The 15076-nt window shown below is 35.8% G+C and overlaps 1 protein-coding gene across 2 annotated transcripts in view; it reads right to left on the reverse strand.

Annotated features, from left to right (window-relative positions):
* Nucleotides 1-15076, reverse strand: part of FAM151B (family with sequence similarity 151 member B) — a 35073-nt gene that overhangs the window by 8707 nt on the left and 11290 nt on the right. For both annotated transcript variants that reach the window (XR_014326099.1, XM_082836374.1), the window contains exons 3-5: nucleotides 12468-12633; nucleotides 7845-8062; nucleotides 5580-5715 (exon numbers count right to left, since the gene is read on the reverse strand). Coding sequence is in view for 1 of the 2 variants with exons in the window: in XM_082836374.1 (XP_082692500.1) it covers nucleotides 5580-5715; nucleotides 7845-8062; nucleotides 12468-12633 (520 nt within the window). In the remaining variant the exon portion in view is untranslated. The remainder of the gene's footprint in view (nucleotides 1-5579; nucleotides 5716-7844; nucleotides 8063-12467; nucleotides 12634-15076) is intronic.

Consider the following 15076-nt stretch of genomic DNA (forward strand, 5'->3'; position numbering starts at 1 on the left):
ATTTTTCATAATAAAAGGCCTGTAGTCTTGAAGACTGTCATGTGTACGAGAGGAAGGGAAAAACTGAGGAACTAACTATTTTGAAGGAGACTGATGCAAACTAAATGCAATGCATGTTCCTGGAGAGTTTCTTGGACCACAAGAAAATAAGAAGGATTGCTGGAATGGTTGATAAATTTGAATGAGGTCTGCAGACTGCATGGCAGTGTTGCCTCAATGCTGATTTCCTGGTTGGAAGGTTGCATACTAGTAATACAGGAGTGCATCTTTGTGTGGGGAAGTGTACACTGCAGTACTTAAGGATATGAGGCATCATGATAGAAAAAAAAACATAGAAAAAAAGAGAGAAAGAGAGGTGGGGGGAGAGAGAGGGATGGAGGGAGAGAGAATGGTTAAACAATTTGGGAATCTGGGTAAAGGAGATGTAGTAGTTTTATGCAGCTTTTCTGTATGTTTAAAATTATTTTTTAATGACAATAAATCAGCCTTAAAACAGTCAATGAAAAATAAAACTTTATAAATTTATTTTTCAAAGAAAAGATAAAGCAAAGTTATTCAAGCCAAACCAAAGGACAATGTGAATTTAGGTAAAAAATATCATTAAAGAAGACCAAGGAGGAGAACTTTTAATAATAAGGTATAATTCTTCATGAAGATAATAAAACCTATATGAATATGCCCCAAATAACATATCATGAGCATTTAATAAGCAAAAATTATAAAGGCAGAAGAGGAAGTAGACAAAAACACTTCAATAGTTGGAGACTTTAACTCTCTTAGTCCATAAGAGAGCAAGTAGCCAAAAAATTAAAGATGCCAAATATTTGCACACATGCAAAATGGCACACTCATAAGGTTATTCATTATAGCATTGTTTGTAATACCAAAGATTAAAAACATCCTTCATGTTCATCAATAGGGAGGCTGCTTAGATAAATTATAGTACATACATAAATACAGGGCACCTAGAAAAGGAAAATGAGGAACCTTGAAAAAAGCTCCAAGATGTATTGCTAAGTTAAAAACAAAAAGCAAAGAACAGAACATAAGCAATGTATATAATATGATACCTTTTGTTTTAAAAAGGAGGGGAAAATAAGAATCTATACTTGTATTCACTTTTTTTTTTAACATCTTTATTGGAGTATAATTGCTTTACAATGGTATGTTAGTTTCAGCTTCACAACAAAATGAATCAGTTATATATATACATATATTCCCATATCTCTTCCCGCTTGCGTCTCCCTCCCTCCCACCCTCCCTATCCCACCCCTCCAGGCGGTCACAAAGCACCGAGCTGATCTCCCTGTGCTATGCGGCTGCTTCCCACTAGCTATCTACCTTACGTTTGGTAGTGTATATATGTCCATGCCTCTTTATCGCTTTGTCACCGTTTACCCTTCCCCCTCCCCATAGCCTCAAGTCCATTCTCTAGTAAGTCTGTGTCTTTATTCCTGTTTCACCCCTAGGTTTTTCATGTCATTTTTTTTTTTAATTCCATATATATGTGTTAGCATACGGTATTTGTCTCTCTCTTTCTGACTTACTTCACTCTGTATGACAGACTCTAGGTCTATCCACCTCATTACAAATAGCTCAATTTCGTCTCTTTTTATGGCTGAGTAATATTCCATTGTATATATGTGCCACATCTTCTTTATCCATTCATCCGATGATGGACACTTAGGTTGTTTCCATCTCTGGGCTATTGTAAATAGAGCTGCAATGAACATTTTGGTACATGACTCTTTTTGAATTATGGTTTTCTCAGGGTATATGCCCAGTAGTGGGATTGCTGGGTCATATGGTAGTTCTATTTGTAGCTTTTTAAGGAACCTCCATACTGTTCTCCACAGTGGCTGTATCAATTTACATTCCCACCAACAGTGTAAGAGGGTTCCCTTTTCTCCACACCCTCTCCAGCATTTATTGTTTCTAGATTTTTTGATGATGGCCATTCTGACTGGTGTGAGATGATATCTCATTGTAGTTTCGATTTGCATTTCTCTAATGATTAGTGATGTTGAGCATTCTTTCATGTGTTTGTTGGCACTCTGTATATCTTCTTTGGAGAAATGTCTATTTAGGTCTTCTGCCCATTTTTGGATTGGGTTGTTTGTTTTTTTGTTATTAAGCTGCATGAGCTGCTTATAAATTTTGGAGATTAATCCTTTGTCAGTTGCTTCATTTGCAAATATTTTCTCCCATTCTGAGGGTCGTCTTTTGGTCTTCTTTATGGTTTCCTTTGCTGCGCAAAAGCTTTTAAGTTTCATTAGGTCCCATTTGTTTACTTTTGTTTTTATTTCCATTTCTCTAGGAGGTGGGTCAAAAAGGACCTTGCTGTGATTTATGTCATAAAGTGTTCTGCCTATGTTTTCCTCTATGAGTTTGATAGTTTCTGGCCTTACATTTAGGTCTTTAATCCATTTTGAGCTTATTTTTGTGTATGGTGTTAGGGAGTGATCTAATCTCATACTTTTACATGTAGCTGTCCAGTTTTCCCAGCACCACTTATTGAATAGGCTGTCCTTTCTCCACTGTACATTTCTGCCTCCTTTGTCAAAGATAAGGTGACCATATGTGCGTGGGTTTATCTCTGGGCTTTCTATCCTGTGTATTCACTTTTATATGCATAAAGAAACTACTAATGTGGTTGAACAAGAAACTGACAACTGTGCTTAGTGAGGCTGGGCAGGACTGGGTGAATGGGAGAAAGGCTTTTCACAGTATAACTCTGTTCATTGGTTTTTAAACCTTGTGATTATATTACTTATTCAAAGAATTACATTAAAAATATTTTTAAAAGCAAAGAGTAAGACATGAAAGACTTAAATAACGTAACTAATAATGTATGTTATTAACCTGTCACAGTAGTTTTATTCTAATATCCAGTCTCCTTTCTGTCTTTTAGCCATCCCCTGAATTCTAACTAGGCCAAAGACTGTACAGAATAATAGCTATATGTCCCAGCTTCCCCTGCAGCTAGGTATAGGCATACGACTAAGTTAAAGCCAATGAGTGTGTCCAGTGCCCTTGAAGAACAGGGACAGGCCCTGAGCCTCTCTTTCCCTCAATTCTACCAACTGAAACTCAGACATGGCAGTAATCAATCTGACCATATAGATGAGGTCAATATCCTAAGGAAAACAAGTACCAAGACAGAAAGATTTTGGGTCCCCGACACTGTGAAGGCATCAAATCTGCCCTGGCCTATTTATGCTTTTCCAGTTATATGAGACAGAAACAAACTTAAGTTTATGCTATTGTTAATTTAGGTTTCTGTTATAACAGCCAAACTATATCCTCATAAAATACATGAACTCATACAAATACCCATATATCAAACCATTAATAAAACCTTAATAAAGTCTACGAAGTAGAAATAATATAGACATTATCCGATTACTATACAATAAACATAGAAAACTATTAACCAATCCAAAATAAAATAATTCTACTATCTCAGTGCCTAAAAAATTTTCTCTTAAAACAACTTTTGAGACAAAGGAGAACAAAACCACAATTGCAGAATATTTATAAATTAACAGTGATGAAAACCTACACATAAGAAACAATAAGATACAGCTACAGCAGTGGTCAGAGAAAAAAGTATAGTCTTAAATATTTATGTTAATAAATATATTAATAAATATTAAAAATGAAAATAAGCATCTAACTCAAGAAATTAGAAGAAACTACACGAAAAGAATTTTAAAAGATAAAAAGCAGAAATTAGTAAATCCTAAACCAGAAAAATACATAATCCAAGAGTTCATTTTCAAAAAAAAGAGAAATAAATCATTTTCTAGTTTAATCAAGACACAAGGGAGAAAACTCAGATAAACAAAATAAGGAAATTATTTTAGAGACACAGAAGAAACCAAAAGAAAACTATTTTAATCATCTGTGTGTAAATAAATCTTAAAACTTGGGTGAGATAAACAATTTTTTAGGAAAATACAATATATCAAAATTGGCTACCATACAGAAAATCAACCATTTACCATGTAAGAAATAGAAAAGACTGTATAAGTTAAGCTTTCCCCAAAGCACCAGATTTAAATGGTTTCAATGTTGAGTTTATGAAAACTCAGGTACAGGCCTCATTTGAATGTTACTTTTAACATCCCCAAAAATGTAAAAAGAAAGAAAGGTCCCTAGTTTTTTAATGAAATACCCATGATATTGATACCTAAAACTGAGAAAGAAATTGAAATATCCATGATATTGATACCTAAAACAGACCAATCTCACTTTCAAATGCTGAAATCCTAACTAAAATGTTAGCAATAAAATTCAGCAGTACATTAAAAGAATGATAAATTCTGATCAAGTGGGGTTTATTCTGTAAATGTGTGGATGGTTCAATATATAAGATATTAATAAAATTTATTTTATTAATAGATAAAGGGAGAAAATAGTTATTTTCATAGAAACTGAAAAAAGCATTTAGTAAAAACTCAATACCCACAGGAATGTGGATACTTCTTTAATGTTTGAGTATATGCTTCCTTACTCTCTACAATATAGTGAATTATCAAACAGGGTCTTTTTCTGGATGATTTGTGATCATTCTTTATTTGTTAGAATTCTTTACAACTATTTGACATATGTGTTGAGGATGGTTTTACCAGAACCTATTTTTATGTATTCAAATGTATCAAACTTTCCTTTTATAGCTTCTGGGTTTTGTGCCTTACTAAGAAGGGTCTTCTCCATTCTGAAACTATATAAAAAAAGAATCATCACTTGTGGTTTTTTTATGCATTTAATGTTTGTTGTTCAAGTCTTTAATTCATCTGGAATTTATTTTGGAGGAAGGATTAAGGAAAGATGTTAACTTTGTTTTTCCTACAATGTTGGCCTGTTGTCCCAACACAAGTTATTGAACTTTTGCTCCAATGATCTGAAATACCAGATTTTTCCTGTTCTAAGTTCCATGATAGAGTTGGGTTTATTTCTGGACATTCCCTGCTGTTCTACTGACTAGTCTACTGAAAAGACAGTATCAAAACTATTTCAATATCTGTAGCTTTATAATATTTAACATATGGTCCAACCAATTTTTAATACATATTAAAATAATAAAATTTTGGGAATTCCCTGGAGGTCCAGTGGTAAGGGCTTGGTGCTTTCACTGCTGAGGGTCCAGGTTCAATTCCTGGTCAGGGAACTAAGATCCCACAAGCCACGTGGCCAAAAAAAAAATTAAAAAAATAATAAATAAATAAAATTTTTATATGGGAAAGACTTCTGGAATTATGACAGAATTCAAAGGGAAATTATTTTACCCACTTACAACTTTTTGTGAATGTATAACATAATGAAAAAAATGACAAACATTTACTGGGCACCTACTATGTGCAAAAGCTTTTGTGAGGAACAGAGGTGAAAGACATGATGTTGCGGTTCATCAAGGATCGTCATTCCAGTGAGGAAGTCCGAGCACTTACAGAATCAGTGTTCATTCTCTGTCTCTTTCTCTCACACACGTTGTCTTTACATAATCAGTTTTCATCTTCTTTCTGTCTCTCATACACACTCACATGCACACACTATATTGTAAAACTTACACGTACCTGTTTGATTGCTTTAACAGCCAAAGTAACTGAGAACAAGACTGCCTGACTAATGCTGCTCTGACAGGAAATGTTACAAGCTGATTTAGTTCATTACATATATATTCCATCTCTTTCACCATTATCCAACTGTAACCTGAAATGAAAAGAAAGATATTTAACCTTTCTAACCAAAGTCCTACAAGTCAATTAAGTAAAAAACTCAATTACATATGAATAGGTAAATTCATAGGTAATTCATAAACATTTCCATTTGGATTCAGAGAAATTAAAATACCACTTAATGCAAGAAAAAATTTTGAGTGGAAAATGTAGATAAAAAATTAAATCTAGGTAATGTCACAAGTGACCTAGAGCAATAAACAAAAAATTAAAACATTAGAAAGGAATTTATTAATCTCTCAAGTACAAAAAAGGAAATTCTGACATTATATTTACTTTAAAGATTCTAAGGCTCTGCATCATTAATATTCTCGATAAACTTATATCTTCTGCTTGTTGTTAAGTTTTCTTTTCCGAGAGAAAGAAAGAGTATTTACTAGCTGTTTAAGTAATAATTAACTTCAATTTTTGGGGGGGGTGGGGGTCTAGTCCAAATTACTTACACATTTTATCTAAAATAGAAATAGTGTTAAAATTGACTTTTATATATGTGTTTTATGTTTTAAATCATGTTTAGACATTGTGGAAAACATATCTGCCTGTTTATAAACAGCTTCAGAAAAAAATCTATATTTTAAAAATAGCCCCTACACTCTATCAAAACTATCCATAGGTTGTAAAAAGTACTGGTCAGTAAAGGAACAATTTACAAAAAGCCTATGTGAATACATTAGTTTAGCAGCTAAATGCCTCATGAAAGAAGGGAAAGGTCTGCTTTCCTTTAAAATCTGGAAAATTATATCTTTTTAATTAGAAAAAGGGGTCGCTAACAGAAGCTATACTTACATTACTTAAAAACTTATAAACTCTCTTTTCTAAATTTTGTAGCAGAAGAAGTAAGGGAGGATAAAACACATGTTGGTAACGACCAGAGGCCAGTGGAGGAAAAGCAGCCTGGAAACATTCAACACAAACAAAAGACCCAGATATGGTTTAACTGGGCTCAAGCCTGAGATTAAAGCCAGAGTTAGACTAAACCGTGACTAAAAGATTAGAATCAGTATGGAGGCTATTAAATTGTTTCTAGTTTACCTTCTTTAAACACTCTGAATTATATGCTATATTCTTTACTGAAACTAATAAAAATTAAAATGATTAGAAAATTAAAATAGAACAAATTTAAAGCATATTATTTTTTTCTCAATCATATCAGTTGTTGGTCCAGAGGGTTATAAACTAAATGTCACTACTCACCAGTTACTCTAATCTCATGTTAGATTTTAAAACTTTACATCTAAAAACAATAGTAGCAAATAAGTAAAAAGAATGCCCTGAACACAAGATAAAGGCTAACATCTCCACTGGCTCTAAATAACTTCTTGGTTAATTATTTTTACCATGTGTTCAGGTGTCCCAGAGCATCTGTTTGCTTAATGGCTGTTTACTGGAAAATCACTACCTAGGAATGTATGAATAAATAGAAAGATGAATCCAAATAGCGTAATAAGTTTCAGCCAGGAGAAAGAAGCTGAATATCAGGTCCATCTGTAAGAGTACATAAAGGGGAAGAAGAAATCCAGCCTAGAGGAGAGTCTCATGGCCTCACATACCCCCTGTCTAGCCAAAGAGAGCTTAAGGGCACCAAGGTTCCAGCAGCCTACATTTGGAGCTCCTTCTAATGTCCAGGGAACAGAATTTGTGCTGTTCATCTGTACACCCACCGACTTCTGGCCTCACATTACTTGAAAAGTTTTAATTACCACTTCTCCATCTTTCGTCTGACATAGGGAGTTTGCTCCAAAGTAAAAGGAAAGAAGAAAAGAGTATAGAATACAAGTTCAAAGAGACCAATTCAGGATTCGTTTGTGTATGTAAAGAGGCAGCTTTGGTTATTCTAGACTTTGCAAATAAACATTTTCCATGGAAGCTTGGTGACAGAATGTCACCTATGAATGAGTATCTATCTGAAATAACAGAAGGAAGAAATAACAGAAGGAATAACAGAAGGAAGAGTCATACACACACCTTTAGGGCCAGACCTTTCTCTCCATTAGGCTCTTAGATTTTGCAGAATGTGTTTTTGGTTTTGTATTAAAGGTGTTATTTTTATATTTGAGTATATTTTAATTTGACCAAAAAGGAATACATTTAGAAAATTATCACCTTCATTGACTTTCTCAGGATGCCATCCTGTTGTCCAACCTAGGGAAAATGTCACGTCTGGAAAGAAGGATGTCACAGTGTCTATAAAAGGTTTTGCATCCACTACTCTGCTATTTCCATTTGGACCAGGAAGAATATCAGCATTAATCCATACTGGACGCTTCAGATGCCTCTTCACATTTTCCAAGAGCATCATGGATGGTTCTACAGCTGCCAGACTAAAAACAATTTGTTGTCAATGAGATATATTCCTAAAGTAAAAGTAAAAAGTTCTTTAGACTGCTGGCTTTAATATTGTCAAATTCATAATAAAAGTATAATACCATAATGCCTGAATTAAACAAAATCACAGAGCAGATAGCACTAGAGGGGAAAGCTAACATGTGCCATATCTTAAAATGTTGATTTATACTTACTATTCATGAAGGTACCTAAAAGGGTCTATAAATGTATGAATAATGACACTACATGTAGACAGAGGTTTCAAAACTCTGTATTAGGATCACTCAGTATAAAAACAATTTATGAAAAGACACAAACATTCACTCATCAGAGAATGTATAAATAAGATTTAAAAATTAAATACACTCATAACCTGCAAATTCAAGTTTATGAAAATACTCAAAGTGCACTCAGGCCCCACGTCTCTAATACTGGCTCATGACCTTGGAGAAAAGGGCTTCTTTTCCTTCATGCATACTTGTGTGAGTCTGGACACATAAACACATTTCTAAAAATGATTGCCAAGTGTAAAATTATAACATTTCCTTAAAGCTTTTATAAACTTCATTTTTTCCTTTATTGTAAACACCTTTCCTGGAAACAAGAGACACCTATATTTTAGTTACTTTTAAACTAAAAAGCAGCTTCAGTCTTTTTACTTCCCTACATCTTTTCTAACGGACACATATATCTTGAAACAATAAGATTTTAATCAGCCTACATAATTTTTACTGATTAAAAATACACACACAAACTTTATTGGAAAGCTACGCTACTTATAATTCTGAATGTTTTCTGAACCTTTAAGGCCTATGTTCATTTCTAAGAAAATTAGCTTTTAGTGAATACAGCGATGGGAGGCTAAGAACCTGGGAGACGGATACTGGAAGCGAGAACATTCAGCACCTCTCCTCACCTTTCCATTTTTCTTCTTAATGGATTGGAGTCCTTCTGCCTATGCTTCTACCACTCTTCACCTCACTCCTTTTGGGCCTCCTACTTTAAGAGCAGAAACTGATAACTTCATTATTTATAGGGTCATATTTATTAGTGAGCAAGGATACTGTTCACTAAAACCAGAGGAAACCAGCCTCTCTTTCACTCTGCTCCCATGTAATAAACTGCTTTTTTTCTCACTCTTATGCCCCTGAAATGGAGGCCCTAGATTTTAGTGGATTGATAAACTCTAATGCTAGACCTTACAGACTCTAGTTTAGATGCTGTCATTTCTCTGTCTCAAATGCTTTCTGCCTTGAATGGTATCAATGCCGTGTTAAAAACCACAATTCTGAGATCTGGCCAGCTGTACTTCCTACAAAATTCCCCCATTTTTAGTAGCAAACAACTTGTATCTATTACTCTAAAGCTTGTTTGACTGCAAGTCCCACAGCAGCAGCCAAGTCCCCGTGGGGCTCTGCTCTTCATGGGTGGAGTGGGAGGTCACCTTGAACTAATCCACGCATGTCTCCTCTCCTTTTCCAGAAAGTATTCTTATTTCTTAAGAAATCTGGTGTCTGTGGAGGTTGGGTTAAACACTAATTTCCAGTTTACGTTTTGGAGGAAGCTTCTTATGCTTTCTCAATTTAGTAAGCTGACATCAGGCTGTTTAACAATGGTTCGCCATCTGATAATATCTAGTCTCAGCATGTTCTCTCCCAAACTGAAATTCCACCAGCATGTATTAAGTGTCTACTACATGCAAAACACTGCACAGTTAGACATACAGAGCTAAGACACAGAACATAATGAAATAAGAATTTAATGTACATATTCTGTTTTATATGTAAATATTTTAATTATCACTAATATAGACTATAGTAATGTCATTTTCCCTTACCAGAGACTTAAATAAGAAAAACAAAACCTATATTAAGAAAATCACAAAACTTTACTACGAAGAAATCAACTTTTTGTTGTAGTTTTAATTTTCTGGAGCTTTACAAAATAATTAATAAAATTCCTCTGGAAGAGTAAATGTGGAGGAAAAGCCATAACATTTTTGGAAAAAAAAAAAAGACTGAGGATGAACTTTGCCCAAGAGCAAGATACAATGCTTACTACGAAGAATAACATACTATGTTCCTAGCCTGGAAGACTCAATATTATAAATATTGCAAAATTACACTTCGTTCCCAACTAATCTATAAATTCCATGTAATTCTAATTTAAAATATCCGTGGATATCATTCTCAATCCTTACATGTATTAGTATTAAGTTTCCCATAAAGAACTGACAAAAGGTTTGCCAAAATGTTCATTTGAAGAGGAGGGTCCTGATCAGTATACTACCTAAAATTTCTTTTTGGTAGTACTTATTTAGGAAATTCCAGGGAAGATATAAACTTAGCTCTTATAGGATAGATTTTTTTTCTAAAAAGTTACTTGGTAAGTCAAACTTCTCAGTACCTATTTTCCTATTAACTTCGTTAAGAAATTGGGGCTAACAAAATAAAAATCATACTTAAAATGATAATAAACCATTTAAAATTACATTCTAAGGTAAAATTCCAGATAAAAATTTTAAATCATCGTATATTACTTAGTTATTGCGTGTATACAAACAAAATAACTCAGAGGCACAAAACAAGAACTATTAAAATTGGACTATTAGGTCATTCAGCTACTCTTACAGACGTAGTGCAGAGTTCCGGTTCAGAGTGTGAACTCTTCAGCCAGGCTGGCAGCTCTCCTACCGATTACGTGACCACAAGCAGGCTACTTACCCCTCTCTGCCTCTGTTCCTTCATCTGGAAAATGAGAATAGGAATAACCTACTTCTTAGGATTGTTATGAAGACTAAATGAATTTACACATTTAATGCTCTTAGAACAGTGTCTGACACACAGTAAGTGCTTATATAATTGTTAGTTAAATTCATTCCCCTTCAAATATGTTATGACCAAAACTCTTTTTTTAATGGCACAGCCTTTCAGTGGTAGCTGCTAGCATTTAGGAATGAAGGAGCTGGTCTGACTGGTGAGGAGCCAAAGAATATATTACAGGGGCTTCGCTGGTGGCGCAGTGGTTGGGAATCCATCTGCCAATGCAGGGGACATGGGTTTGGGCCCTGGTCCAGGAAGATCCCACATGCCGCGGAGCAACTAAGCCCATGCACCACAACTATTGAGCCCACGTGCTGCAACTACTGAAGCCCGAGTACCTAGAGCCAATGCTCTGCAACAAGAGAAGCCACCACAATGAGAAGCCCATGCACTGCAGGGAAGAGTGGCCCCTGCTCGCCACAACTAGAGAAAGTATGTGTGCAGCAACAAAGGCCCAACACAGTCAAAAATAAATAAAATAAATAAATTTTTTTAAAAAAAGAATATATTACAGAGAGCAAGTCTACGGGCAATAGTAAACATCAAAAAAAAAAAAAAACTGAGCACATGGAAAGACAAGGAGCTCTAAAATTCAGCTCACCAAGCACTAATGATTAAATGCTTTATTTCACAGTACAGAGAACACTGGACTGGCTCCAGGAAACCTGGGATCTGGTCCTAGCTCAGCTCTCAAGCTTAGCTATTGTCACTTAACCTCTCTAGGACTAAGTTTCTTTGTCAAGAAAATGGAGTTGGACCGTTCACTCCTCTAAAAGCTTTAAGATCTTGAAACAGCTTTCATTCACCAACAGTGTAAAGAGGTTGACTGGTACACTCAGGCCCGCAACAACTGATTAGAGTAATCTTAAAAACCCTGTGAGTAAGAGCTCCAAATCCTTATTAATTTCTTGAGATAATTTAATTTAAAAATATTGTTCAAAGATAAGGCAGGATTACCACACATCCTAGATTTTCATAGCAGTTGCCTTCATGGGCCTTATGGTGAGCTTTTATGGTGTCACAATAAATTCCTGGCTTTCCCTCTAATTTTTATACTGCCAAAATACCACAGAAGTAAAATTTTCCGTGATAGCCACAGGGAAGGAAACAACACTTAATCTTGCTCTCTTCATTATCAATGTTTCCAAAATATTATTTTAAAGAAACTTTTCAATTATTAAAGAATTCTAGATAATTCCCCTTCCAAAAATATAATAACACAAATCAAGTAGGAAACGCACTAACTACCCCAACTACTGCCAAATCTCTCTCTCGAACTACTTTTTAATGAAAGTGGTATTTTAAATTTACCGTTCTACTATTACAATGGTCACTTAGGATAACTTCCTATATAAAAATTAACTTAATTTTAGCCTTAAAGGGTTCCCAAGAAACAATTTTAGCAAACAACTCAGTGTGTCTTTGGTCCATTCCTGAAACATATTAGCTTGCAATTCCATTTTCAGTTTAGATAAAGTATAAAGTTATTTAGTCAGGCACAGATATATGAAGTTACTGATTTTTTTTCCATATTGTTATTCTATAACAACTAGGAGACTGAACATGTTTGTACAAATACCTCTTAAAATCCAGTTTGATGCCTTTATTGCTTTTTATAACTTCAGCCAGCCATTCCTGTAAAGTATTATCACTGTTTGTTTCAGGAGGATGAGCCATGATTGGTTGGCCATGTTCTGATCCAGCACTTGGAAAAATGACATCAGCCTCTATCATATGAGCAGTACCTGTCCAGATAAAAGAACTTACATTAATGCTAATAAAATAGGGACTGTAAGAGATGGCATATTCAGTATCCTTTTTTTTTTTTTTTGCGGTACGCGAGCCTCTCACTGTCGTGGCCTCTCCCGTTGCGGAGCACAGGCCCCGGACGCGCAGGCTCAGTGGCCATGGCTCACAGGCCCAGCCGCTCCACGGCATGTGGGATCTTCCCGGACCGGGGCATGAACCTGTGTCCCCTGCATCGGCAGGTGGACTCTCAACCACCGCGCCACCAGGGAAGCCCTTCAGTATCCTTTTGAGGAAGATAAAAGGAAGGAAAGAAAATAAAATTTCCTGAGTAAAAGACTAAGTGCCAGGTACTATGTCAAGCCTTACATGTTGCACTTATTTGTTACACGTGAGCAAACAGGCAGTGAGGAGTGCAATACCTTTGCCTAGGTCACACTCAAGCTGTTGTCCTAATATTTAATTTCTTCCCAGTATATGGCAAAGTGAGAATATAAAGGGAGGCTTAATAAGTATTTGTTGACTCTTCTGAGAACAAAAATAGTACTTTTATCTTCTCACTCCTCAAATTAGAAACTACAGATGTTTATGTTTGAAATTGTATGTTATAGATTCAGTTCCTTGACCTAAAGCTTGGCTACTATTTAAAAGCACACATCCCTGGAATGGGTAAAGAGCTTCACCAGTCACTTAGTGTGAGTGTGCTTAGCAGGCTCTGATAGACTAACTCCAAAGATGGCTGACAACAATTCCTCCCATATGTATGTGCCTCTCTCCTCATCTCTTTCTCCTCCCCTTGAGTCTGGGCCGGTTTTGTGACTTGCTTTGACCAGTGGAAGGTAGTGGAAGTAAAACTCTCAGTTCTAAGCCAAGCCCTTAAAAGGCCTGGCAGCTTCTGCTTTCATCCTCTTGAAAGCCAGCTACCATGTAAAGAAGTTCAGGTAAGACTACTGAAGACTCAGAAACCACATGGAGAGAGAGAAGCCTCATGGAAGAAAACTAAGACCTCCTGCCCGACAGACAGCATGAAGGTCTCTGACATGTGAGTGAGGCCATTTTAGAATTTCTAGGCCCAGCTGAGCTCCCAGCCAAATGCAGCAACATGAGTGCTCCCAATCTATACCACATGGAACAGAAGAACCACTAGCTGACCCACAAAATCATGAAAAATGATAAATCACTGTCATTTTAAGCCACAAAGTTTTGGGGGTAGTTTATTACACAGCAACAGAAAACAAACAGAAATAGCTACCTGGAAGTGGGGCCCTGCCATAACAAAAACCTGAAACCTGTGACACTGGTTTTGGGATCCAGCAGATTCTAGAAAGGCACTGTTAAAGCAAGTTAGAAGAGCAGTGAGGAAATTCTTTTCACGTAGTGGTGAAACTTTTGATCACGTTGGCACTTGTAGCAACTGGTGGAAGATAGAGAGGGTGCCTAGTCAATTTGTGGATTTGGCTAAGGAGGTTTCCAGGCAGAATGTTGAAAATGCCAACGGAGTTTCTTTTAGCTCCTATGATAAAGAATGGGAAGAAAGAGCTGAGTTAAATAATTAACTATTTACATTTTAAGCAGCATAGAGAGGAAATATTTCCAACTCAGGACTTGTGCTGAGTTAGAAAATAAAACCATTCTTTCCAGCTGGCAGGAGATTCTCAAAGTAGGAGAAAGCCTCAGGTCAAAAGTCAAATCCAGGATGCTGTTAGTAAACCACGGCCTCGGGATCAAGACCAAACCAAGGATACAGCTACAAGATCCTTTATTAAGACTTCAGAAAGATGATGCCACATAGCTAGACAAAAGAACATTATAGAATCTTAAGGGTGTTATCCCATAGCACCCTAACTAGCAGACCAAGTAGAGAGAGGCCTACCCCAAAGAGATCCAGCAATAAGGTTTTTGATTAAAGGGATGGTTTATAATTTGATATATAGAAAGACTAGTACATTTTTAATAGAGCTGTATCCACTTGGACCTGAAAAAACAAAAAAGAGAGAGACAGTTCAAAACGAAAAGAAGCCTATGAACTCTCAAATTTCTATTGGCAGGAAATAGGCTGAAAAAGCTACCCAGCTGCATATATAAGTCATTTTCCAATAAGCGTATGAAGAGATGCTCAACGTCATTAACCTTCAGGGAAATGCAAATCTAAACTACAATGAGATACCAATTCACAAGTACTAGGAAGACTATAATGAAAAAGACAATAACAAGTGTTGACAAGGACATGGGGAGATTAGAAACCCCATCCAGTCTGTTGGTGGGAACGTAAGAAGGTGCCGCTGCTTCAGAAAAGCTTGCAGTTTCTCAAAAAAAGTTAAACAGAGTTATATTTGAGATGCAATAGGTCAAGCTTCTGTCTAATTTCATAAAAATTAAGCAAACATGACTTCTCAATAAAGTGGTACTTAGCACAATATATGTAGGCATTCCATCTTCTCT

This window comes from Leucopleurus acutus (assembly GCF_964270905.1).
Source record: "Leucopleurus acutus genome assembly, chromosome: 3".
Lineage (NCBI taxonomy): Eukaryota > Metazoa > Chordata > Mammalia > Artiodactyla > Delphinidae > Leucopleurus > Leucopleurus acutus.